General features: G+C 28.7%; 4 protein-coding genes across 21 annotated transcripts in view; 1 reads left to right on the top strand and 3 right to left on the bottom strand.

The window, feature by feature from the left end:
* LOC141450352 (uncharacterized) overlaps positions 1-6,437 on the bottom strand; it is a 30,217-nt gene extending 23,780 nt beyond the window's left edge. For all 10 annotated transcript variants that reach the window (XM_074120703.1, XM_074120696.1, XM_074120701.1 and 7 more), the window contains exons 1-8: positions 6,204-6,437; positions 5,928-6,021; positions 5,293-5,327; positions 5,127-5,214; positions 4,955-5,009; positions 3,399-3,497; positions 3,015-3,256; positions 2,239-2,395 (exon numbers count right to left, since the gene is read on the bottom strand). In XM_074120703.1, the coding sequence (XP_073976804.1) occupies positions 2,239-2,395; positions 3,015-3,256; positions 3,399-3,497; positions 4,955-5,009; positions 5,127-5,214; positions 5,293-5,327; positions 5,928-6,021; positions 6,204-6,217 (784 nt within the window). In that variant the 5' untranslated portion in view covers positions 6,218-6,437. The remainder of the gene's footprint in view (positions 1-2,238; positions 2,396-3,014; positions 3,257-3,398; positions 3,498-4,954; positions 5,010-5,126; positions 5,215-5,292; positions 5,328-5,927; positions 6,022-6,203) is intronic.
* A 29-nt stretch (positions 6,438-6,466) lies between these two features.
* Positions 6,467-8,988, top strand: mRpL47 (mitochondrial ribosomal protein L47). Of its 2 annotated transcripts, none has more exons than XM_074120725.1 (6): positions 6,467-6,660; positions 6,758-6,919; positions 7,030-7,126; positions 7,430-7,547; positions 8,035-8,194; positions 8,782-8,988. In XM_074120725.1, the coding sequence occupies exons 1-6, from the start codon at positions 6,548-6,550 to the stop codon at positions 8,918-8,920; spliced, it is 789 nt and encodes a 262-aa protein (XP_073976826.1). In that variant the 5' UTR covers positions 6,467-6,547; the 3' UTR covers positions 8,921-8,988. The 2 variants fall into 2 exon arrangements, with proteins under 2 accessions (XP_073976826.1, XP_073976827.1); XM_074120726.1 differs by having other exon boundaries at positions 6,494-6,660; positions 6,738-6,919.
* A 1,666-nt stretch (positions 8,989-10,654) lies between these two features.
* On the bottom strand, positions 10,655-12,715 carry LOC141450357 (intracellular hyaluronan-binding protein 4-like). Its single transcript, XM_074120721.1, has 2 exons — positions 12,593-12,715; positions 10,655-12,090 (listed from the first exon to the last, which is right to left on the bottom strand). The coding sequence occupies exon 2, from the start codon at positions 11,830-11,832 to the stop codon at positions 10,897-10,899; it is 936 nt and encodes a 311-aa protein (XP_073976822.1). The 5' UTR covers positions 11,833-12,090; positions 12,593-12,715; the 3' UTR covers positions 10,655-10,896.
* A 2,597-nt stretch (positions 12,716-15,312) lies between these two features.
* Imp (IGF-II mRNA-binding protein) overlaps positions 15,313-26,145 on the bottom strand; it is a 129,883-nt gene continuing 119,050 nt past the window's right edge. For all 8 annotated transcript variants that reach the window (XM_074120709.1, XM_074120710.1, XM_074120708.1 and 5 more), the window contains one exon: positions 15,313-26,103. In XM_074120709.1, coding sequence (XP_073976810.1) covers positions 25,924-26,103 — 180 coding nt within the window. In that variant the 3' untranslated portion in view covers positions 15,313-25,923. The remainder of the gene's footprint in view (positions 26,104-26,145) is intronic.

The following is a 26,145-nucleotide window of genomic DNA, read 5'->3' as shown; positions in this document are numbered from 1 at the left end:
TGTCACACTTTCAAATGTGTACCCTTCTATTTCGAGTGGGACTCTCACATCGCAATCTGAACCAACACTCATGTACCTTGTCTTGTTCTCATTAACTCTCATAACAGGATATGCAGACGAGTTTTGTGCTCCCAGCATTTCTCTAGTAGTTGCCTCATGACAAAGATCTGATCCACTGTCCCCTTCCCTTTGCGAAACCCACATTGGTACTCCTGTAAGATATTTTCCGCGAAGCCATTAAGCCTCTTTACCAAGATGCTAGAAAAAAATCTTATATGCAACGCCAAGTAGTGATATTCCCCTGTAGTTCTCACACAGGAGTCTATCCCCTTTCTTATGAATTGGGTATATTAGGCTAGTGCTCCATTCTCTCGGCATGCACTCATTTGTCCAAATTCCTTCCACCAATTTTTCTAACAAATAAAAAGAAGGGATTCGGACTGAGGATCTCCTACTTACAAAACCACGCTTCATACCCACTAGATTAACACCCGCCCCTTTACCTTCCTGATTACCTCAGAAAATGATTCTGCCAATCCATCTTATCTACGAACCAAGTCCCATTAATAGCACATAAAAACTTCAGTCTTACTTCACCTATATATATATATATATATATATATATATATATATATATAAATCTCCTTAACAAAAACTTACAGTTTAAAAAGTTAAGTATAAGGGTTGATTAAACGCCAAAAGGTACACAAATTTTTCAACGTTACGCTTTTTCGTGCAGTTTTTGACGATCAACCCTTATACAACTGTCCTACCGGACAGTTCTAATATATACACACACGAGTATATAAAATATGGTTCAAAAAATAGGCCATAAAAATGAACGAGGCGACATCTCAACCCATTACCTTCATTCTTCAATGCTTTTCATTCTTCTTCCAGTCTTTTACAATCAAATACTTTTACCAGTAATCTACCTTGGCTTTGGTTTTACCTTGACAAACGCCTTACTTAAAAACTTTAAGACAACAGAACTGTACAGTCGATTCCGACAACTGAAAAGTCTATTAGACAACAATTCAAAACTCACTCAGGATAACTAAAACCTTATTTATGTAAGGGTATTAAACCCGAACTGGGCCAATGGCATAAACTTGGGGTTTCAACCTAACGCTGAAACTTCCAAAGGATCCAGTCTATGCAGTCCAAATCTCTATGCTCTAAAGTTGACGTTCATTTATACGTCACCTATAAAACCTTTCATACAAAAAATTTGTTAGGTCTGCCGTGCTGGATAAATATCTTTTGATTTAACCGTCGAGGCAAGCGTGTTTATTGCATCCCTAACCGGTTTCGCACTTTTATTCATTATCATAGGTAGATTATTAATGAGTCTGGTGCTGAGAATTCCACTTCATTTAGTTACCATCTCGCACTAAACTTGCTGCCACTAGTTTTTCTTCTAATTCAGAATTAAATTATTAATTATTTATTAAAATTCAGAAGATCGAATAAACAAATGAAAATCTAAAGGAGCCATACTTGGTGATGCAGCACCACTAGACAAACTCTAATAATTTTTCGCTGGTTTTAAGAGAAGAATGTCGAAGAACATTGACAAGATGACTGAGTGATTTTGGCCACTTAATGGAAATGCTTTGTTTGAAGTTTTAGTTGTAGACAGCATTATAGCAGTATTCTAATAATGGTTACATATTAACATTTGATAACTCACCAAGCCTAAACAGGAACTTATAGAGGTTATTCTCTTTATGTCTTATAAGCGACTTTAAGGTGTATTGTAATGTCCTTTATTATAGAACATTTTCATATACAATACCACTTCTTCACCTATAACCATTCGGTATAGAATAATATAACTGAAGCCAGCTAATTTTCTTGTAAGCAATAACGGAAAAGATACAGAACCAATTAACGTGATTAAGATATAATACTATATATAGAATTCATGAATCATTAAACTCTAATCCGAGATTCGGAAATTATTATTTGTTCTAACAGTACGAACATTAAAATAAAATATTAAAAATAAAAAAGAATTCCTGAAGTTCCTTAATTCTGCGAATAAAAACTTTATTTTGCCAAATCAGAAAGCAGTAGTTGTTATAATACCCTAGAATTATCTCTCAATTCTAGTAATTTATAGGAAATAGTAGTAAATAAACGTTTGAATCCAAAGATTATTCCCAGAAAATACATTCAAGGAATGAATAAGGACCAATTATACGAAAATAAAAAAAAATAAAAAAGATTACTTACTTTGATTCACTTGAGGACGTGGTCCTCTGAAGTGAGGATTCACGTGTATGTTGGTAGCTGGTGGCTGAACAACGGGATTAGGATACGGAGGTTGAGGCATGGCAGGAGGTGCCTGGTAACAATCCTCACCGGGAGTATTGTACGGCTCATTCATTACCTGAACAAGCACATTAAAAAAAATTATTATACAAATTTCTCATTAAATTAATAACTAAGTCAAATTAGGGAACGGATTAGCTCTGTAGTAAGCGTGTACTGGATTCCAACGCTAAGAACCAGGGTTCGATCCAGTATTTGGTTCTTAGATTTTTCTCTTCCTAGAAGCTCCTTACAGCTCACTGGTCATGTTTTCTACAAGAAAACATAATCCGGAGGTCGACAGTGCACCGAAAAAAGCTCCGGGCGCTAATGACCTCGATATTGCGCGCCTTAAATACAAAAAAATAAATAAATAACTAAATAATTATTTTCCTTTTATTTAATAATACATTTAAGAATTTTAAAAATTTCCCTTCTGCTCAAAAACTCTATCTTTTATTTGCTATTTTTGCTAGAACTAAGAATAAATCATCATAAATGTGGTCTCTATATCATCAAGTGCATTACTTCTTAGGAAATCTTAAAAATTTTCTGTGTAATGAAGAGTTGAAACAGATACTTTAAACCATTAAAAATCGTTGAAAACGAAACAGACTGCCCAGAAATTTAGTTATTTCTAGGTGCCTCATATAATTATTAATACTCTCTGTACTCTCATACTAATCTGTAATACACACCTGCGGAAAATGATAAGGTTGGTGTACTTGGCCCACATCGATTGGCGGTTGCTTAAGTGGCATTTGCATATGAGGTATAGGACCAAACTGAGGATGTGGAGCTCGGAATCTGAATTGAGTGATTCCTCTCTGAAATCCTCCTCTGAAAATTCCGCGAAAATTCCTTCTTAATATGGGTCCACCACCGCGAGCCCCACGATTCATGTAGGCAACATGTGGTTGGGACTTCAATGCTACAGCATCTGTAGTAAAAAGTATAAACAAGAAGTTTGTTAGAAAAGAAAAAGAAAAAAAAACAAAAAAACTATTATGAAACAGTTTCTGTGCAATACTGAAACAGTTGCCCAGTATTGTTTCATAAAAAAACATACAAGAAATAAGTACCCAAGGTTTCTGGTATGGAAGCAGTCGGACGTGGTACTGCATTGATGTTTCTCTCAGTCTTGAACCTTGTTCTTTCTTTTCCACCTTCATCACTGTCGTCTGAGACAACAATATAAAAAAAAAACAACTTATAATTACTGTTTTAAAACAATTTACCTAGGACCTATCAATAATCACTTCACTTTTGTTTTCGAGCAGTCTCCCACCTTCAAGATTAACAGAGAAATGACCTCGGGCAAAATCAGTCTTTAGATGCGTTAACTCGCCTTTATTGACACATTCTTGAAGAAAGGCAAACCCCGATGACCAACAAAATTAACTGGTTATCACAAAAAGATCTCCGGTATTTGTTAGGTCCCCATAGATCACAATAAATTATTATCATAGTTGAGACTAATAACTTGGAAGACGTTCTCATTGCCCCTGCGCATTCTACATGTTTTGTAAGCTCTTTCATTGCTAAAAACCTAATTAAAAAAAAGAAAAAATATTTAGTTTCTAAATTGAAATTTCCTCGAATGAGGAAGTGTAATGGTCACTTTTTCAAGTTTCTTGAATTGTGTGAAAACCCAATCGTGTTGATCTCACACCGGCATCCCGCCCGTTAAAAAACAGAAGCTTTAAGGTAGCAGATACTCCGGATTAGCGTCCCAAGAAGCAACTGAAGCTTATCACAATGATATGCACGGTTTACATTACGACGTCCATAGTAAAAGTGATTAAACATGAAAAATGCAACAATATTTTAGTTTTGGAATAATGCTTCAATTAGTCCTAACATTCCATTTAATAATATACTCGGGGGAAAGCCATGGAAAACGTACTATTCACTGTGTATTGTAAAGAACACTCTTAGCTGCAAAAAAAAGCGCGTATCCGGTATCAATCTAGATAGCTTTTACGTAAATTAAATTTTTTATTGAAACTAAAGGCTGTTTAGTACAAATTGTGAGGACAATAACGAATAATCAAATCTTTTCACACTTAAGTGAGATAGTTGTCAAGAAGTTTGCAAGTTTATAAAAGCTAACTGATTTTTTTAATTTAACATAAATTCTTTACATAAATTAAATTCCATTTTGCGTAGGAAGTGCAACATAATATTTTTTCTTGAGTTTTCGAGTTTTATGAAATTTTCTTGTCAGTCCCTGTTCAGGTTTTATTCGAGCTTAGGGTAAGTTATGTTAGACCTATAACTTTAGTTTCCACCTTTTTTCTTAAGGTCTATCAATTTTAGTAGTGGTCCCAGACAGACCTCACGTTTTTTTTACAAAACTAACAGTCAGCCATCTTTCTTGTACTCAAAAGCTCATTTTCCAGAACATTGTATTACTTATGTTGCTTTCAGAAAAAGTAGTATGACTGTTCTCATCAGTTTTTATTTTACACTTACTAGAATAAATTGAGGAGACGAATGAATGGCAACTGCTGATCTATAGTGAAAATAGAGATTAATCAAAATAAAACATTGAATAATGCGGTAAGAGAAAGGGGAGTCTTCCAAGTTGTCTCTGTTTGTATAAATCAATTCAATTTCAATAAAACAAATCACTTACCATTGTTACTGTCGTCAAAAACAATTGTTTTGCGAATGTTCTTTCCATTGTCTCCCTGTACAGAAGTTAGAAATATATGTGCATTACTTAAAGTCTCATTTTGTTACCTCAGTTAATAGGTTTCTATTATCTTTTCTAATTAAATAATTACTTTTCTTATAGCAAAATTTACCTCATTTTTTGATTCATCAGCAAGAGCTAAATCTTCATCAACACCAATTTCAATGAAATCTTCATCTTCAATATTCTGGTGGCCTCTTCTAGAAAACGCAGAATAACTTAAAAATTTAAATAACAATCAACTTTGCAATTTTCTGGTTAGAAATAATTTAGCTTACCCAGTCTCTGAAGTCCTTATAGATTTCATAGGTTTCTGAAAATAAATTAAGATGAAGTTTATGTCAATAAATTAGTTTTAATGAAATTATAACGAGGGAACTCAAGTTTCAAGGAAGTTTGTACAGCTCATAACTACTGCAGAGCACATCATGGGAAAAAAAAGTTTGGACACTTAGAAAAACAAGTAAAGTAGGGTTATGCTCAGTCTCAGTAAATTTTTATTAAAAGACATTCTACTGTATCTTTTATCCGTGAACGTTTCAGTTGCTTAACTTTAAGGTAACTATCACTGCTGAAATACTGCTCTGTAGAAAACAGGCTCCTAGTAGCCGGACTATTCAAACTTAAACCAATTCTCAAGCCAAACTTACAATATCCAAAAATAAAATTTATGATGTAACTTTTCTTTCAAACACAATACAATGATAAGATTTATATTTATATTTTTCCAATCAATCGAAAACTAACTTCCTTTCATATTACTTCGTAAGCTATTAAATATAATTATATAAATACTTACATAAAACAGAATAAATTATGAATCGTCATTAGTTATTTTTGATTAACCACAGCAAATACTATACATTTGTATTTTCACAGACTAGCGGGAGTCTAAACAAAAAACTTAAATTACCTCATCATAATCATCAGCTAAAAGAGCATCCTCATCAGCTAAATCGAGTTCGAAATGTCCATCTGCTATATCTCCATCTTCCAATAAATCATCACTATAAAAACAAATTATTGGTTCAGTTTAAATGTAGAAGAATTTCTGGAAAGTATAAGCTCGTAAATAGGTTCAATATATCTTTGAACTATTAAAATTTAAACTGAAATATATAAATACATTTTAAAAAGAGCTATTCCCACAAGCAATAACAACTAAAATATAAACAATGAGTTAACTTACTTAGGATCAGCCATTTTGCTTTCTGTTCCAGTACACTGTAATGAAGAAGTGTAAACGAACTACAGGTTTTTTCTTCGGAGAATGAAGAACCACACAAACATATTTTCAACTATTTGTTACAGGAGTAAATTAGTTACTTTCATTCGAGCACACAAATGGTTGGAAGAAAAGAAAAAAAAAGGCAAATAACCCTAGTCGCTTCGTCACTAGCCTTCCACAATAAGTACTAAATAAATACCATAAATGGAGGAGGTTATGTATTAGCAACCCTTCCATGTAACCTACATAGCTAAATAACAAACTCCACAGCTTCAGCCATTGTAGGTGTATGCAAAATATGAGACATGTACTTCAGAGCATTTAACGCTGCTTATAATTTAATTTCTTCTTTTAAAAAATTAACATTGAGGTCTCAAAACTATTCCAAGTTTCTCGTAACTGGAAATCAGTTTTTAAGGTATCTAATGTGGAATAATTGACTGAAATATTCAAATGTAATGAAGTAGAATTTTTGGAATGTTAATAAATCTGTAGAGTTAAAAACATTTTCTCAGATTAAAATGTGCAGCTTTCATTCACACTTCTGGAGCAAATTTGGGTCTCATGGAATTTTTCGACGAAAAAGAAAACTGGGTGGTGAATGAGATAAAGGTCGGAAGAGCATGGAGAAAAGATGAGCTAAGAATAAAAAGTAATGAAGATTTACATAAACTGTGGTTAGTATCGTAAAACTTTTAAAATTAAAATATAGTAAATAATATTCGTAATTTATAAATTAACTTATAACAATCTTTTAGTAACTACAATTACCTAAAATGTTATTTAGGTATGTACTACTTAAGGAAAGGAATATGCTTCTTACAATGGAACATGAATATAAGGAAAAAGTGGAATTGTTTCCTTCACCAGAAAGAATTGACAAGGTAATTGATAAAATAAATGTGCATTTATCATTTCTGTAAAAGATAATTATACTCCCTTAAAATCATTCTTGTATTTTATCTTTCACTAATTAGTAAACTTAGGTCAAAACCTTTTCAATTCTGGCCGGTTTCCTTTAAGTACAAACCGTACTGACCATATAAACAGTGAGCTGGAGAATCTTATCGATGCGAAATCTAAAAGTACCAGCTCTAGAGTGCCTAGACACGACCATCTTGCCAGTGCAGCAGCTTCCTTGCAGCTAATCAATTCCCTTTCTTTCTTAATTTATTTTAAATTTTAAGGTAAGAGAGAGCATGATAAATTTGGAAGAAGTCGTCCGAGAAAGGAATAAAGCTTATTATCTGTTAGAGACTGGAGAAACTGGAGAACGTCCAGGAAAAGTTGCTCACAATAGACTAGGTAAATTGATAAAATTTAGGTGATTAGATAATTTTGTGTTTATTGAATTATTGTATTCGTTATTATGTTTTCGTTTCACAGATTTTATTTTATTGTTTATTCCCAACCAGCATATTAGGGATGCTAAACTTTGTTAAAAACACTCTCTGTGTGACCTACTGTCAAATTTGAATCCTTTAAAATTGAAGACCTTGATGGGAATCCTTATATGCTTCGTATAAGGAATGTAACACTTGATAAAACACTGTGAATAAATTTACATTTATGAATAAACACTTAAAGTTGAAAATATTATTTTAGGAACTGCAGATAACTATTTAGATGCTAAAATTTCCGAAGTTTATAGACTTCGTGTTTCTAAAGATACATATACCCAGATTAAGAAACATCTTTATCTGCAAAATTAAATATATTATATTTAATAATTCTAAATGTTGACGAATCTTTAAATTGATATAATTGCTTAATTATTTATCATTTATTTTAGGAATGAAATACTTTTACAAATGTGCGGAGCATCTACTGCCTCCAGAGAGAAATAGATATTGGTTTGCTAAAATGCAATTGTGGTACAAAAGAAAAGAAGTGCATAAATTTTTGCTCTTTTATAGAGAAAAAATATTTTTAGAGAAGAGGAAGGCCAGAGTGTAAGTGCAAATTTTCTGTAACGTATATCTCAAGGTGAGAAAGTAGATGTCCGTTTGAGTGTGTGTACTTGCGGTAATATTATTGCTTAATATTGGAAAATTTTAGCCAAATATCTGTCTGTAATTTCTGTCATTTACCGTTTAAAGAAATTAATCATTTAACCAATGAGTAGGTTTATTAAAATGACAACAAATTTGGCGTTTAGCCGATATAATTTACTAACTCCGTGGGGATATGCGCTCGCTGAACCTACAACCTCTGGTAGGCATTGTACCAGAGAAATGAAATGGTACTGCTTAGATAAGGGTGGTGGTTTAACCAGACCCAATGAAGGAAGGGAAAGACTGGAGAGATCAGCTTGAATAGATATGTAGTTCGTGGTACTTATTGACTTCTTTTATTTTAGCTTCTATTACTTCTTTAGCAACAAACGGCGGCCCAAAAAAAGTTGAAACTACAAAGATTCCAAAAATTATTGTGGTTAAACATTTTATAAGCATTATTTAAGATGACTTCAATTTGATGGAATTTATTGAAGTATTTCTATTTACTATTTTATATATTATGAAACCTAACTTATTTTCAGTCGTGAGAGGAATAGTGTACTTCAGCTTCTTAAAAGATTTCCTGATGCAGATATGGAAGCTTTACAAGAACAATATCCCAATGTTGACGTAGAACGGTTAAAAACTTGGAACAAAGCAAGAGGGCATTGGGTGCCCTAGAATGTGTTTTTTTTTTAACTTAAAAACAAATTGTTGGCATTGTAAATAAAACATTATTATTTATTATATTTTGTGTCTATCTTGTTAACTATTTACTCTAATGATATATATTATATAATCACCAGAAAGTTTAATAAGGCTTGTTTCTAGATCAAATGAGTAGAATTTTGGAAGTGGATTAATCAATTTTGCTAAATTTTGCGTAAAGGGGCCTTTTTCTAGTAAGGTCACCGAAATCCTCGTTAGAAAAATTCTAGCTTTTACCCACAACGTTCTAATCTCTTCGCGCACATTCTTTGCCCACTGCACGTCTGTTTTCGCCTTGTGAGATGACTAGCTCTAATTGAGCACCATGTACAGAATGAACTACTTAGCTTTAATCGATATTAGTCTACTTTTTACTTACCGTCACAACGAATATCCAGATGATTAGAAGTTAGAAAAGAAATAATGAACCAGATTATTTCATTAAACATGGAAGACACAAAGCGGATACAACAGGAAATACTGATGAAAACCCCTTAATCGATGGGTACACATGAAAATGAAGTTATAATTCTTGGATTTTCTCTAATGGCCTTACCGAAAACTAGAAATATTGCTTAACTATATTACTCTTCTTTAGTTGAGTTCTATTTACCCACACCTCTCACTTCTATTGTAACTTTTCCTTGTCATTGTTTTACAGGGTTCCCGAGGACGTGTCCATTAGGAGTAACCATTTTCATTTGTCTAATGTAACTTAATAAATAGTTATAACTGCAAGTTTTTAAATTAAATGAAACTAGAATAATCGAGAACCTATCAAGTACTACGGATGTTAACTGATCCATAATTTGAATAATCTCTGCGTTGAGCATTATTTTTTTAAAATTTATTTAGTAATTTACAATCTATGTATAAATAGTTATTACGAAAAAATTTACAGTTATAAACAAGGATTTGCCCCACATTATAAAGAAAATTTGAGAATTTTATATTTTATAGAAAAAGAGAACAAAATTGTACAAGTTGGGTGTTTTTCAAAGTTACGCTTTTTCGTGCACTTTTTCACGATCAACCCTTATACAACTGTCCTACTGGACAGTTTTAATATACAATTCATGTTAATGAATATTATATTTAAAAGCCACTGATGTAAAAAAAAAAATCATTTAGAAAATGTTTAAAAAAGTATGGAATGAAAAAGGATTGTTAAGGATTTTAACTAATTTTTGTAATATGCATGATGTGTAAATTTCAGAGATTTTTCTTTAATGATAAAATATTGTAAAACCATTTACCTTAATACGTTTGTATTCTCTGTAAAAATAAAATTTAATCCTGGATAACAGAAGAAAACACTTTACTTAAGTCAAATTTATTAAGTCAATTTACATTCTGAAATTGCTGAAACATTTACAATATATTACTGCATTAAAGTACAACAAACTTTAAAGGCAATTCATTACCACACCGTTTTAACTGTTGGCCGAAAAATAGTAAATAAAAAACAATCGACCCTACAGTAAAATCTCTAAAAGAGATTTAGCATTTTAATTTGTTAATGTTTAAGAGGCCTTATAAACTGGATAATGCGTATCAATACAAATAATCCATTGTTTTCAAATTCAACTTTGAACTCTCTTTAATAATGAACATTATGAGCATTTTTGTTTCCTTTTTCTAAAAAAAATATGGCAGTCCCTTATTAACAATCTGATGTTAAGGAATTGTTAAATAAAACAAGGAGAATGGTGAACTGCTCATCACACTATTTTATTTACAAAATTACAAAGTAATTTATTCTTTTTTTTTTAATTTCCTCAAATTAGAATAAATCAAGTAGTATAGAAAAATATACAAATAAATTCATAATATCTTTTGTTTACTCTTTAATATGTGATTACACACACTGGGAACAATTAGAACATAAAAAAAATAATCAGAAAAAAAAAACTAACTGTAATGTTTGAAATAGTTTGGTAATTAAAGGTTTACCCTAATGAGGGGAAGTCTTGTTCATCATCAACCCTTGGCGCAGGCTTTTGCTGTTTTTCCTCGCGGACGTTGTTGTTATCTTCCTGGTTCTGAGGCACCGTTCGACGGGCGTTGAAACCACCGCGACCACCACCCCTCCCTCCACCCCTACGGCCAGAATCTTTGAATTTTACATCAATGTCAAGACGTTTAAGGCGGCCCACTCTCTGGGGGCAATCAATTATTTCATATTCATCCTCCTCTTCTCCATTATCATTTTTCTTCTTATTCAAAGCATACATTTTTTTCCAACGGGTCAGATCCTCCCCTTGACCAGCTTCTCGTAAATTAAATACAGGTTTTTCCCTTGGTGCTTTCATTGCAAGCCATTCGTCTAAAGTAAGCTCCTTCACAGGTACTTCCTCTTCTTTAACAGGTGTTTCTTCAGGACTAGGCAATTCAGGAGACTGTTCAATTTCTGGTTCTTCAGCTAAAGCAACTTCAACATCATCCTTCGGATTGCCCCAATTATGCGCTCCAGACCCTTCTCTCTTATCCACAGATTTTACACCAGTTTTATCAGATCCAGATTGCCTGTCAAACATTCTCTTACCTCTAGAATCAAAGCTATCCTTGACGGGACCATCCCTTCTCCTTGGCTCCTTCTGAAAATCTCGGTCACGCTGTTCACGTTGCTGTTGTTGATATTGATCTCTTGGAGGATAATGTTCTCGTTGGTTTTGTTGCTGCGTTGTTTGTTTTGGTTGGTGTTGGGAAGCCTGTTTTTGTTTTAGCGCCGCGGCAGCTTCTTTGTTCTCCTTCTCTGCGGCCTTGTTCTTTTTCCTAGCCTCACGTTCTTTTTCTTGCCTTTTCAATACTTCAATTGGATCTTCCTCTTCCATATCAAACAATTCAAATCTATTTCTCGCCACCCCAATTCCATACTGCGTCATTTCGGAACACAAATTTGGATAGAACACCAAACTATAAAGAAAAAGAAGACACGATGCAATAACCTGCTTACAGGCTTGTTTTACCCTAGCGCCCCATAATGACCAATTCCAAACTAGAACACATCCAGCCTTCTTTATAATGTGTTAATGTTCACTGTTACACCATATCTTCCTTAATAACACACTATAATAATCAAGATTTGATTTTGATGATACTTTATCGGTAATTATATTTCTAACATGTTTACCGGGTAGTACCTGAAGCAAAAAAAGTAAATATATTAAAGATTTACTAAACAAGCATTAATTCAATTAAATAATACTAAATATATTTATAATTATCTCCAAAACAGTAAGAAAAAGATGATTAATTTACTGATTTATTTTTCTTGTATAAATTTAAAATTAATATTTCAAAATAAAAATGATCTATTTGCCACTGGCATATCTCATTACTTGCAACAAATCCTCTTGCGGCCAGATTAGGAATCATATAGAAATTCCAGTAATGATATATTTATTGCTTGGACTAACTTGAACTATAGAATAAATAGTAAAAATAATATGTTTAACAAAAGATTCTCTTCGCTCTTAGAGGAACTGAAATGTTTTCAAAACAAAAAGTTATGAAAGAAAGAAAATCATCTTTTTGATGAGATTAGTAACAGAAATGACTTTCATTCAGAATGTAACTTAATTATGGAAAAACTATAATACCAGCAGTTAAGGAACCAATATAGAAAAAAACAAATTATATTACCAATCCTTAGTACGTCTAAAACGGAGTGAAGGAAGTACAACAGAAATAATTTTTTGTGGAATTTTTTAAACTAAACATATGCTTCCTTATTCATTTCTATTCAGCTGTGAAACATCAAATAAGGATATAATATTACACATTGGGCTATATATTTAGAAAGCAAGTTGCCTAAAATACACCGAGCACAAACCTTTACAAGTAAAAGTGACACTGCACATTTGCAGAGTACAACTTTACAAAGTGCGAATGTACCTTGACTTAAAAAATGAATTTAAAGACAAGAAACTATTATTTTAATTTTCACTTCAGTCTTTTGTTTAATTTGCCAGTTAAAAAAAATAGTTTTGAATGTTTGCTTTTACCAAAAAGTAGGTATGCCAACCCTCCTGGGATGGCCGGGAGAATTGCAATTATTTGTAAACCCCACCTCCATTATATAAATAAATTCCAACGGAAATAATAGTTTTGCTCTTAGCCGAATGATAGCCTTTAAAATAGATGGCTTTCTGCTGTTAAAAGTGATTTCATTTTTAGTTCTTTCATTGATAATTTTAAGTATGTTAAGCACTTAATCTTTAAAAGTTTTGTGCTGTTACAAAAAAAACTGGCTAGTAGTTCTTTTATCTTCTTAATCTAGCTCTTTGTTTCACTTTAATGCAAGATAGGGCTAATTCAAAATCCATTCGCTCTACATCGCATTTCTAACTTTCCTCGTATATTTAACTTAGCTGAAACTTCCTAGCTTTTATTTTTTTCATTTTCTCAAAGTGGTAAATTTTGTCTTACTTTTTTACCGCAGAATGAAAGCAGGAATTGTTGCGAATTTTCTGCTTTACTTATAGATTATTGTATTTATTAAGAACATGAATTTAATTTTTAATATAACATTAACAAATTATTGTTGTTCATTCTTTTTGGTGACTGATTCCATGAACAGACAAGACAGAAGACACACCAACCCTGAAATGTAATAGTATTACTTTCTAAACTAGCCCTGAAGATGACCTAGTCCCTAGGTCGAAAGCTCGGCAAAATAAATCTTTACTAGACTGAAATGGCAGTTATTTTTTCAATTCCATTAACAAATTACTTATTGCGAAGTTCTAATCTATTTCATTCCGGCAAGGAGCGTGTGGTTCTCTCTCCTTCGTATTGGTACCTTCCGAATTTAGCACTTTTCATACTAGTTAGTAAACAGTAACTCTATCAACAACAATCCTTAATCATCTGAAATACTTAGTCTAAACTTCTACTTCTACCATTGAACTGCATAGAATGAACTGTCTTAACTTACCGGCAGTACTTCTTTGAATAAAACCGAACCATATTAACTTGCCGTGATCAATAATTTATTGAGGAAAATTACTCCTATTCCAGCTCTGACAGCAGCGTCGTTCCTCACCTGATTATTTTGGCTACCTTACCCAAAAAATTTTATCCAAATGCAGTAAGAATGTTGTCTCACATCCGAGAGAAATTCTTGAAAATAATTTCCAACAATCACACTTAATTTTAATCTATTTTTAATATAAAAAGAAAAAAGATTATTTGCCGATTCCAGTCATTTTCTTTTTTAGCTTTCCACTTAGGGACTAGGTCATCTTCAGGGCTTATGCTTATTAGCAATAATTTTTTATTTTACATTATTTTATTAAGCGTAAGCCCTTAAGATATCCTAGTCCCTAACTTGGCAAAAAAATAAATATTTTTTTTTTTTTTTTTGGCGCATCAACAGCTGAGGTTATTAGCGCTCGGAGCTTTTTTCAGTGCACTGCCGGCCTCCGGACAGTGTTCTCTCGTTACAGACAACACTGTCCATCACCGGACAGTGAGCTGTAAGAAGCTCCTAGGAAGAGAAAATCTAAGGGTTAGCAGCTGGATTCGAACCCGGGACCTCCGCGTGGGAATCGAGTACGCTAACCACATAGCTAATCCCTTCCCTTAAAAAAAAAAATAAATAAATAATTATGGTGAAAATAGGTGATGATCTTTCTTCCTTTTAGATTATTGAATACAGCAATTGACAATACTCTTTTAATACGTTATACAAGTTGAGTTGTTACTCGCAGGACACGAACTGGAGATCTCCCACTCATAACTACAATTCCTCAACTTGTCTCCTAGAAATTATTTTCATGCGAACGTGTTTTGACCGCCTGGTTAAATTTGAATTAAATAAAATAATTTGGAAAGAAAGTCGACTTAAAATGTGCATACATACCAAGGCTGCTGATATAATTCCTGTAAGCAGCAGGTTCTTTTTATATACCTGGGGGGCCTTTTAAGAATTTGGTAATTTATAATGGCAATTCGCAACTGTTAAAATACTTTCTTTTCTTTTTTTTTTTTGGCATTTTAATTTATTTATTTTAAAGGAATAAGAGGAAGGAGATGAGGAAACATTTTAATAAAATAAACACAATTTTTCATTTTTCATAACTAGAATAATTTATATACTTCCATGGTAGAAAAAGGAGACCCGAATGCTTGCACAGACCGAGAGCAGGGGTTTCGTTACATGCTTGTCATTTCTTATTATATTAAATATGCACAATTACAATAAAATTTGTTCATTTATACAAAATTAATCATAACTAAAAAAAGTTATATATATATAAAAATTTGAAATAAGAAATCATAAATCAATAATAGGTTTACAAAATTATTATTATTTTTATTATTATTAAAGAAAAATAGCTAGTAAAAATTAGTAGGGCTAAGAATACGTTAAGATTTTTAATGTACAATCTAATTCAAATAGAGAAGGTAAGAAAAAAATAATTACGCTGAACATCTGTATTGTGTATATTTTTGGGGATTTTTATGGACGGCTGCCAATGAGTATGTCCTAGATAAAGAGGAAAACAAAACATGCCTCATAATTTCCCCAGTTTGAGACTTGCTTGGTAAATTTTTTCAGTTTTGTTATTTTATTAATTTCCAGCTCGCAAAATAATTAAACATTAATTCCATTTATATGCCCTTTTTAATCAAATATGCTAGATTTACTAAGGCTGCATTTTTTTAAATTTTTGTTTCAATAATAATAATAATAATAATAATCATAATTTTAATTTGAATTTCAAATAACATAAAGAAAAAACTAATAATATATAAATAACCAAAATAATAAACAAACATACAATGAATAATCCCCACTCGATCAACTCTCTTATTTCAACAAACAGATTTTTCTCTTTTTTTTTCTTAAAAAAAAGAACTTTTTGGAGCCGAGCGATTTCTATTTTTTCTTCTTTTAGCGATTTTTTTGATAAATAATTTTTTCAGCTAATTTTATTCCTTGCTTTAAGTTGAAATATTTCATTCTAATAAAACATTTTTTTAAAAAAATTCATTTAGATTGATCGCCAAAAAAGAAAAAGAAAAGAAATTCATATACATTGAAAAAAAAAATCGCTACAGCCAATACACGGATTTCACTTCAGCCTCCGATACGATTATTTTTTTAAAAAAAAGAAATCATTATTACTGATTGTTTTTATTAATTAATATAAAATAAAACACTAATTAAACAAGACAAATTGAAAAAAAAAAAACTGTTGTAATTCTGAATTCGCCTTTTTTTCCTTTTTGTATCGTATTTTACTGTTTAGTATTTCCATAATTTATCTATGGAGGGATGTACGCTGACAATACATAAGTAATAAAAAAACAGTAAAACCAAAAAAATTAAAATAAAAAATAAAAAGAATTGCGCCTGATTTATTTTTTTTATTTAATCTAAGAAGTAAAGTAATTTTTAAAATAACAAAAATTAGAAAATTACACAAATATTTTGTTGGCATGTTCATGCTATTTTTTGGGCGAAAATAAAAATCCTATCCTATAACAGCGTTAAATAAATTTAAAAAAAAAAAAAATGCTTCTCTTTTAAGTTCACCTTGACATGACTAAAATTCATTTAAATCTATTAACATAAAAACTTGTTTTACACACTACATTATATTGTTAATTCTTTTAAAAAAAATCTTTAAGAATGTTAGAAAATATTAAAAACAGGTAGGCTGAAAAATTGCTTGCTCAAAGCTGCAGGAAGAAAAAAAAGTGCTGCGAACTAGGATATTCACTACTTAAAAAAAAAATCTCTAAGGAGTCTTTTTTTCTTTGTTGGAAATATTCGGGACCGGATTCTCAAGCGTTTGCCCACCTATAGTTTAGTTTGTTCTCATTGTTATCGCAATATCTTTTTCTTTCTTTTCTTTTTTTAAGGCTTACAGGCAAATAGCTGCTCGAAATCACGGCCAATGATGAAAAAAAGAAGACTGGAACCCCGGAAAAGATGCCTTCTTGTAATTTCTAGCATACACTGTCGCATCGAATATAACATAACTATGTAGTCATTTTTATATTTTCCCTTCTTTCTTTTTATTCATCTAATTTTATTTTCTGAATATTTCTGTTTGTTTAACACATAATATTTTACATACCACCTAATATTTACTTTTTTAAATTTTCCGAAATTCTTTTGTAAACAATCTGTAGAAAACTAGAGTGCACGATTCTAAGGAACTGCGGTTAATTTTCTTTTAAATGAATGACATAAAAAAAAAAAAAAAAAAAATGAGAAAAAATGTATTAATATATATATATAAAAAAAAGACAAAAATTCAGGAACACCCCCAAAAACCAGACAACAATTGTCTATTTATTTTTATGTTTTACTTATATGGATTAAATATGGCTTACTATATATTTTTTATGTAAATCAAAAATTATAATGTAAAATAATATTAAATGGATTATCTATTGAGTATATATTTTTGTTTGTTAGAACTATTATAATTATTCAAAACTATAATCAATATATATATATATTATGCTGTAAACGGATAAAATATAGGTTGTAAATATTGTAACAAATATTGTTTGAATTATCGTAGTAAAAAAAAAAATAATAAAAAATAAAATATATATATATTCAGTCTTTTTTTTATCAGGACATCAACCTTTTTAAGTTTAAAAAGTTGTGTTCTCTTAAGGTTAGTTTTTATTTTTTATAATGTTTTACTTCTTCACATACCTTTTTTTTAATTTTTTTTGTTTTTTTTTTTCTACATTTTTCCCCAACATTATTATTGATATATTTGTATATAAATATACATATATATACATACACTTTTTTTTTTAATATGTTACATATAAAACACTTAAAAAAGTCCCAATAACTGACATGAAAACATTATTTTCTATATATTTTGTTTATAAATATATAGTTTGGATTAAGCATTTATATTATATTCCATTTTACTATACAGTAGATTAATATTATTATTATGTGAGCAATAATCAAATTTTTTAAGAAGCAGCGTAAAAATTGTCTTCTTTTTTTTATAAATTCAATAAAACTTTTGTAGGTTATTCAAAAATTATTAAAATGTGTAAGTGGAAAACAAAAGACAGCTTTGTAAAAGCATTTAATAAAAAAATATTTATTAAAAAACAAAAAAATTGAATACTAAATTTTAATGAGCTGAAAACTGTAAGTTAAAACGGAAAGTAGGTTAGAATTAGGATCAAATATGGTTTTGTGAAGCGTATAAACCAAAAACACTCACCATGACCCAAGTATTTTTTTTTGTTTTTAACAATGCCGAAATTTCCTTCTATGCACATTCAACTCTCTTTTTTTTCACGTTATTCATCTCGTTATAATTTAATAAATTAAGGCACGTTTGCATTATCAATATATGTATTTATTTTTGTTTTACTTGTTTGGTGAGAAATTAAGGTATAAGCAAAAGCAGATAAGGAGGTTCGTCTCTAAGTAGCTCTCTTATTTTATAAGTTTTTTTTTTTTTCCAAAGAAATTGCTAAACGTTTCATCGTGTTCCTGCGTTTTTATCATACCTATTAATTCGAAACTAAAAATAATTATGAACAAATTTATGAATAAATAATATTAATAAAATAAATCGTGTATATCACAGTTCCCTAATAAGTCGTGCCTACTTGGTTAGTTTGCGTTAATATTAATTATATTTCCTTAGTAAATTCAAAGAAATAACATGAACATATTTCATCAAAAAATAAAAAAAGGAAAATTAAAATTAACAAAAGAACGTGATCTCAAAAAAGTACTAAAATAAATGAAACCTGCTTATTAAATTATTTTATTATTATGTTTTTCTTTTTCTAATCCCTATATAGTATTTTTTTTTTCTTAAAAAACACTTTTACATTCTATTTTTATTTATTTTTTTAATATTATGTATAATATATATATATATTTAGTTTTAATATTTTAATTTTTATTTTAAATGAAAAGATTTTTTTTCTATATAATCATTTAAAGAAAGAAAACTCATAAATTTACAAGTATTCGTATCTCTATTTCATAACAATATAAAATAAAAACAAAGTTTAATCATTATCATTTATATTATCCAAAACTAATAGACGCGTTTGCGTTTAGAGATAGTGAAAACAAAAAATTATATTTAAGGAGAAAAAAAGAAAAAGAAGATTTTTACAATCAATCTCAACTTCAATACGGTTGTATTCCACTCACAGATTGACTCTAATTACAGTTTTTCCCTTTTAAAGAATTATTAAGACACCACATGAAAATGTTAAAATACATATTCGTTCTTTCAAGGGGGGAAGGTGAAAGCAATTAAAATAGTTTTTAGTTTTAATAGAACTGTAAGGAGAGGGGGGGCTTGGTGGTATGACAGGTGATGTGATGGATATAATAATAATTAAAAAATATGTAATGGAGAAGTTTAATTACCCACAAATATGTTTAGTCAAATAGTAAATTAAGTTATTCACATAATTATATTTAAGATAAAGAAAGAAAATAATAATAATAATAAAGAAATGCCCAATTATAAAAAGCTGTGGAAGGTGTAGCTCAATACATCGACGGCAGATTAATTTCTAAAAATACAACATTAATGCCTAATTCCTATTTTATTAATTAAATAATTTTTTTTTTCTACCAAATTGTATATTGTATTTAGCAACAGTAATTATGAAAAAGCATTAATAATTTGAAAATTAAATAAAATAAATGAATAAAACTGCCGCCTTTCAAAAAATTTGAACTCCCACGCACAAAATAAAGACATCTAAATGCATCTTTTTATGTGTGAGAAAAAAAAAAAATGCATAACTACTTAATATTGGGTGAGAGAAACTAAAGTAAAGAGAAAGCTTATTTTTTTTACAGAAAGGTAAATTGCATATAGTTGTAAAAAGTAATTTTATTCATCGTATTGCATATTAATACAAACATATTATGTTTGTATTACTTTCCTTATATATTTAAAATTTATCAATATGATGAAAGAAAAAAAATAATGAACGTAAAATTTTGGAAAAGAGCCCACTACAAAAAAAAAAACAACTGTATGTTCACCTTTTATTATTATTTTTTTTTTTAAATTTTAGATAGCTTTTTCTGTTTTTTTTCTTTTTTCTTTTAATAATTAATAATATTAATATTTTCATTTTATTAATTACTATAATTTTTTATACGAGTTTAGTGTTTTATATAGCATATGACAACCCAAATTATTATTAGTAATAATACAAAATTAAACCTTTACTTCCTTTTACCCAAGACATTCTTCCTTTCAATATAATCAATGGACAAAAATAAAAATAATTAAATCAAATAAAAAATTTCAGAAAATCATAAAAAAAAAAAGAAACAAAAATTCTATGAGCATATACGCACACCCTATAAAAACTGTTATAAGTTTAACTAAATATATATAGCGAATGAGAAATTGTGGTTAGCTTTTTATTTCCATTTAATCCAATTTCCTTTATTAATTACATAAAAAACAAAAATATATAATCTATTTTAAATATTTATAGGTGAAATATTTAAAAAAAGAAAAAGAAAAAAGGGATTTATTACAAGTAATTTTTATTAATAAAATAGTACCTTAAGAAATTTTATTTTAATTTACCAGTTATGATAATAAAAAAATTAATGAAACTTATTGTAGTTGTTGGGAAAAACAAAACAAAAATCAAAATGTAAAGATAAATTTTTAAAATATTACTTTTTCAAATTCTTCAAATTATGATCTAGATAAGCCTAGAAAAAATTAATTAAACAAAAATTGTATAATTTTTTTATTATTATTTCTAATTATGTAATATATATATATATAATAATAATATATAGTCAAAGAATGCCCTTCGTTGCAACTTACAATAAAAATATGTATATATATTTTCAAAAACATATTAAAAAATAAACGAAGCTTTTTTCGCCATTGCGGGTGTATAATCAAACAAAACACAAAAAAAAAACATAGGTAATCGTTTTAATAAAACGTAAATTTTAATGACGTCCAGTGTTAGAAAATAAAAAGTTTAATATTGAAAGAAAAGTGATTTTCTTTAACAGATTTCACCGAGGATTCCAAAAATCCGGTGGAGGGAGAGAGCGCAAGGAAAATAATACTTGGTTAAGTTCCTTTCTTCTTCTAGAATACAGAACAAGATGTATCATATCACGAGGCTGTAATCATAACCTCAAGAAAATTATATAAAAAATGAGAAGTCGGGTGTCGCATCTCTAATAAAAAAAAAAAGAAAAAAAAAATAAGGCAAATTTATAGTTAAAATTTATAATATATGAATATTGTATTTATTATACAATGTAAAGATCTGAATTTTTTTTTTTTTTTTTTTCTCCAGCTTTGTAAAACAATTAGAACTAAAACAATATAAAGTACTGAATACTATAATGTTTGTCACGGTATGAAATGGGTGGGATGTTTAATAAAGGGATTTCACAGTCGGAAATAGGAATGTTATGAATAGTAGGTAGATTAATAATAACAGATAGGTTAGGGACAGTAAGAAAATGAAATACTGATTTAAGGGAAAGGAGGAGAAAAAAATTGATGCTATCCAATATATATATTTTTTTTTGTATTTTTCATTTTTTAAAAATTATTATTTAACTTTATCTTTTTTCACTTAAAAATGAGGTAGTCTGGTAAGTTATATATTTTATTTTTATTATATACTCTCGTCTATATATTCGTATTATATCAAAGAGAATATACATATATAGTATATTGTTTGTTTTATTTTTTTTTATACAGATATATATGGATTATAATATATATGTTGTTGTTGGTTTTTTTTGTTAAAAAAAAGAAGGCCTTCGATTGACAATCGAGACGGCAGTGGCATTTTCTTATAAATCGATTTTTTTTTTTTATATATATATATATATATTAAGAAAAAAAAAGCATTATCGGCTCCTGGAATTTTTAATGATAATCCCGAAATTGATAAAATTTTTGCCAAATCCTTCTTTTTTTTGTTTTTAATTTTGTAACAACCTGGAGAGATATTTTTTAAATTTCAAAGTCAGTATGGCCGTCGCGTGGCCCGTGGCATTTTTTTAGATTTTTATTTTAGAAATTTTAGAATTTTTAAGTATATATATATATATTGAAGTATATATATATATAAAAATTTAGAGATTTCCAATGGAGCATTTTTCTGGCGTCCGATGTATTTTAAGAAAAAACTGAATATCTAAAAAAATATTACATAAAAAACAAAAATTATAATAAATGTATTTATTTACACTTAAACTGTTAAAACCGTTTATTGTTTATTCTATTAAAAACAAAAAAAATTGTTTAAAACCAGCAGAAAAGCGATTCTATGAGGTATGTGTGTGAAGTGTTTTGTAACCTGAGATAATGTAAAACAGGAGAAGTGATTACCATTTTTTTTTAAATAATAATAACCAACAATAAGATTTTGTATACAACACTTCTCCTATTTCTGTTTTAATTAAAAGAAAAAAAAAATTAAATAACTATTATATATATTTGTATTACTATGATTATTTGTATCTTTATAAAAAACTATGTAATGTATAATATATATTTGTATTTATTTTAAATCATCACTTGTTTTTATTATCATTTCTTATTATTTTTAAAAATCACTATTGTTTGTTTCTCTGTATATAAAATAGTTGTTAAAATATCTATGAGTTTAAAAAGTAATAATATTTAATAATAACCAGTTATAATATTAATAACAACGGTGTATGAATTAACAAGTATGGGGGGAAAAAATTAAAAAAAAAAAAAAAAATCACGTACTACGGTGTGCCACGCACACGTAAGAAACAATCGATATATGTTTATATTTTTTTTCTGACATCTCTTTGATCTTTTTTTTAAACTTGACTCTTTGTATTTGATGTTGGTCTAATGTTTAATTTGATTGATGATAGTAAAATGTATTATTACTTGTGATACAGGGGAAGCCCTGAAATATTTTTTGGAGCTACTAAAGAAAATCCTCCGTTGAGAGTCATGAGCGTTTAATTATTTTAACAACAGAATAGGCTTTATTACTAATAATAATAATAATAATAATAATAATAATGAGTAATAGTGAAACAAAATAAAAATAATTGTAATATACATAATTATAATAATTGTAATATATGTAAAAATTCAACAACGTAATGTCCTTTGATTTTAAATTATTATTTTTTTAAATATTAAATAATTCAATAATTAACGAAGATTTTTATTCGTTATTTATATGGATTTTTTTTTTGTATTATATATTAATATGTAAGTGTGTGTTTGATTAAAAAAAGAAACCCACAAGTACCCAGCAGATTATTCGTCATTATTTCAAAAAATAAAATAAAAATATAAAATTATTAAAAATAATTCCTATTTATTTATTGACAGTACAAAATAATCGCGTTTTTCTGGCAGTTAAAAGAATGGAGCCAGTTCTCACTCGATTAGTGAGTTCTCCATTTTTTTGTTTTGATTCGGACGTTTTTATTTTTGGATTTTTTTGTTTTTGTATTAATTTAATCTTTAATCTACTTTTTGTTTTTATTTGTGCCACGTAAAAAAAAAAAAAAAAAAAAAAAAAACACAACAAATATTAGTATTTTAAAGTCATTATCCAGTAAAATTATTTTTATCTTCTGTTTTTTATTTATATATATATAAAAAAAAACGAAAAAGTTATTTATCCGTAGTCATGGGTAATGTTATTTTGTTTGTTTATTTAAAAAAAAAAGAGCAGCCGTTTTTAACGTTTCTTTTATATACATTCAAACAAATTCGCATTATTTCAGTTGTTCGGTGTTTGTAAAATACACGATCTTAATTTTGGTTGTAATTTTGTTTTTTGTTTTTTTTTTTTTACAAACAAACCGCAAAAATTGAGGGGAGGCGATTGATTATACAAAGAATGATCTTTCTAATGTTGTGTTTTTCTTGATATTCAAACTTTACGATTAATTATATTTTATAAATATAATTTTTTTTTCTTCTTTTCATTTGTTAGGTTTTCCCAAATAGCAATAAAGAGAAAAAATGAGTTAAGATTTCAAAATGTCCGACGATAACTGTTCTAAAACAAAAATCAGGCTAATCGGCGATGTATTAATTTAAACACAGCGTTAATACATATATGTAACTATATATTCATATTAGAAGGGTCGTTTTTGTTCTGTTAGTGCCTTTCTTTACTGGTTTCATGTTTTACCGTCGACAATTGAAAAATTTCTTTTTTTTTTTTTGCAACTCTGAACAAAACAGGTTACGTGTATTTAGAGGTTTTATTTATATCTTCCAAGAAAAAAAATTGAATACTTGATTTTAAGATAGTATAAACCCAAAAAACTTGGAATTAAATTTTATTACTTATGGAAATATTAGAAAAAAAATAGAATTTTTTTTTCCATAAAAAAAAGAATCGTTTGTATTTTTTTTTTTTTCTTATATTTGTTGGTGTTGAATTTTTCAAATAAAAGAGCGGATGTTTTTCAAGTTTTTTTTTTTTTTTTTTTTGAAGTTTGGAGGGGAATTTTTCTTTTTTTGGGGGGTGGGACAAGAGGGACAAGAGCTTGGCTTTTGAAGGACCTAGTATTTTTTTTTTTTTTGTAATGTACCAAAGTTTAAAAATGGACTTAATGAAAAAAAAAAAAGGAGAAATTGGAAAAAAAGTTGGTTTCAATTTTTAGAAAGAGGCTCAAGTTACGTTTAAAATAGTTGAAGATTCAAGCTGTTCATTAAAAAAAAAAAAAAACAACAACTTGAATAGGAAATATATGTCAAAAAACTATTGATTTTGAAATTATTTATACATATATTAAAGAAAATATATATATAAATATAGATAAATTTTCCGATGACTCTCCTTAATCAATGGCCAGTAAAAATGACTGGCCGGTGCCGCCATTTTCCCAGAAAATTTAATTTTTAAATATACTTTATTTATTTTAAAATATATCATTTTCTTTTTTTTAATTTTTTTTTAAAAAAAACTTTATTAAATACAATTTAATTTTTTATAATAAAAAAATTTATTTTAAAATCGTCTCTTTAATATATATATATATATATATATTTCTTTATTATTTTTTTAAATTTTTTACTTCAACTAGAAAAATTTACATTTTTTTTAAATTTAAAAAATATTTTATCTTAAAAAAATGTTTTTTCTCAAATATTTTCTCTCAATAATCTAAAACAAAACAAATATTTATTTTACTTTTTTTTTTTTTGCTTTTTTAATATTAATTTAGCGAGACGTATCAAAAATAATTTTTACCCTTTTTAGTATTAAGGGCAAAAAATTTCTTTATTTATTTTAAAATTATCTCACTTTCATATCATTAAAAAACATCATAAAAATGGGTTAATTTATTTAGTTTAAATTAGGGGGCCTCTAGATAATTTATTTTAGATTTTTTAATGATTAAATTTCAAAACTAAAAGGTTTTTGCAATTTATATATATATAAAAAAAAAATTTAAAATTTAATTAGGGACTGGGGGCGGGGTATAGAAGGACCAATAATTTTTATAAATTAAAAAAAAAAAGATGAAAACACAAAAATAGATTTCCGCTCTAAATTAGTTTTGTTTTTTTAAATAAGAGGTAGATAGTTTCTTATACCTATCTTAACGCTCGAAAAATTTTTATCTCCAAAAAAAAGGGTAAATATATGGAGGCACACAATTCTTCTCTTTTGTGGTTGCCCCCCAGAAGTACCCCCGGAGGATATATTTTTTTTTATTTTTAATTTTTTTTTTTTTAAATAATTTACATTTAAAAATTTGTACTCTTAATTGTCCACTCCCTCTTTGGTTTGAGGCTGCTCATTATATAAAAGTAGTCCGAGTCACTCGTCCATATATATATATATATATAGTACAAAACCAGTCTATATATATACAATTATAAAGTAAGTCATGTCCATCAGTCAAGTCGTTATTTTTTGTTTTTGTTTTTTCAAGTTGGATAGGGGCGTGTAGCGTATTTCGTCACTATCTCACTTTACTGTGTGGGCTGCAGCTGAGGTGCCTGGGACTGCTGTTGCTGTGGAGGTTGCTGCGCTCCAGGTCCGCCGCCGCTCGCCCCCCGAAGACCGCCTCCACGGGCTCCACCTGGACCACCACTACCCTGGCCGCCAGCTCCGCCGGTACTCACCATCGCTCGGATACGTCTTTGCGCAGACTGTTAAGTAAAAAAAAAGGTCTTGAAAAACTGACACAATAT

Source organism: Rhodnius prolixus, unplaced genomic scaffold, assembly GCF_049639745.1.
Source record: "Rhodnius prolixus isolate KJV_2025 unplaced genomic scaffold, Rpr scaffold_2, whole genome shotgun sequence".
Classification (NCBI taxonomy): Eukaryota; Metazoa; Arthropoda; class Insecta; order Hemiptera; family Reduviidae; genus Rhodnius; species Rhodnius prolixus.
This window is presented reverse-complemented; position numbering and strand designations above follow the sequence as displayed.

Coding starts and splice junctions, on each gene's coding strand:
- mRpL47 (XM_074120725.1), top strand. CDS start 6,548: ATGTACTTCAGAGCATTTAACGCTGCTTATAATTTAATTTCTTCTTTT. Junction 7,127..7,429: donor CACCAGAAAGAATTGACAAG/GTAATTGATAAA, acceptor TTAAATTTTAAG/GTAAGAGAGAGCATGATAAA. Junction 7,548..8,034: donor AGTTGCTCACAATAGACTAG/GTAAATTGATAA, acceptor CATTTATTTTAG/GAATGAAATACTTTTACAAA.
- LOC141450357 (XM_074120721.1), bottom strand. CDS start 11,832: ATGACGCAGTATGGAATTGGGGTGGCGAGAAATAGATTTGAATTGTTT.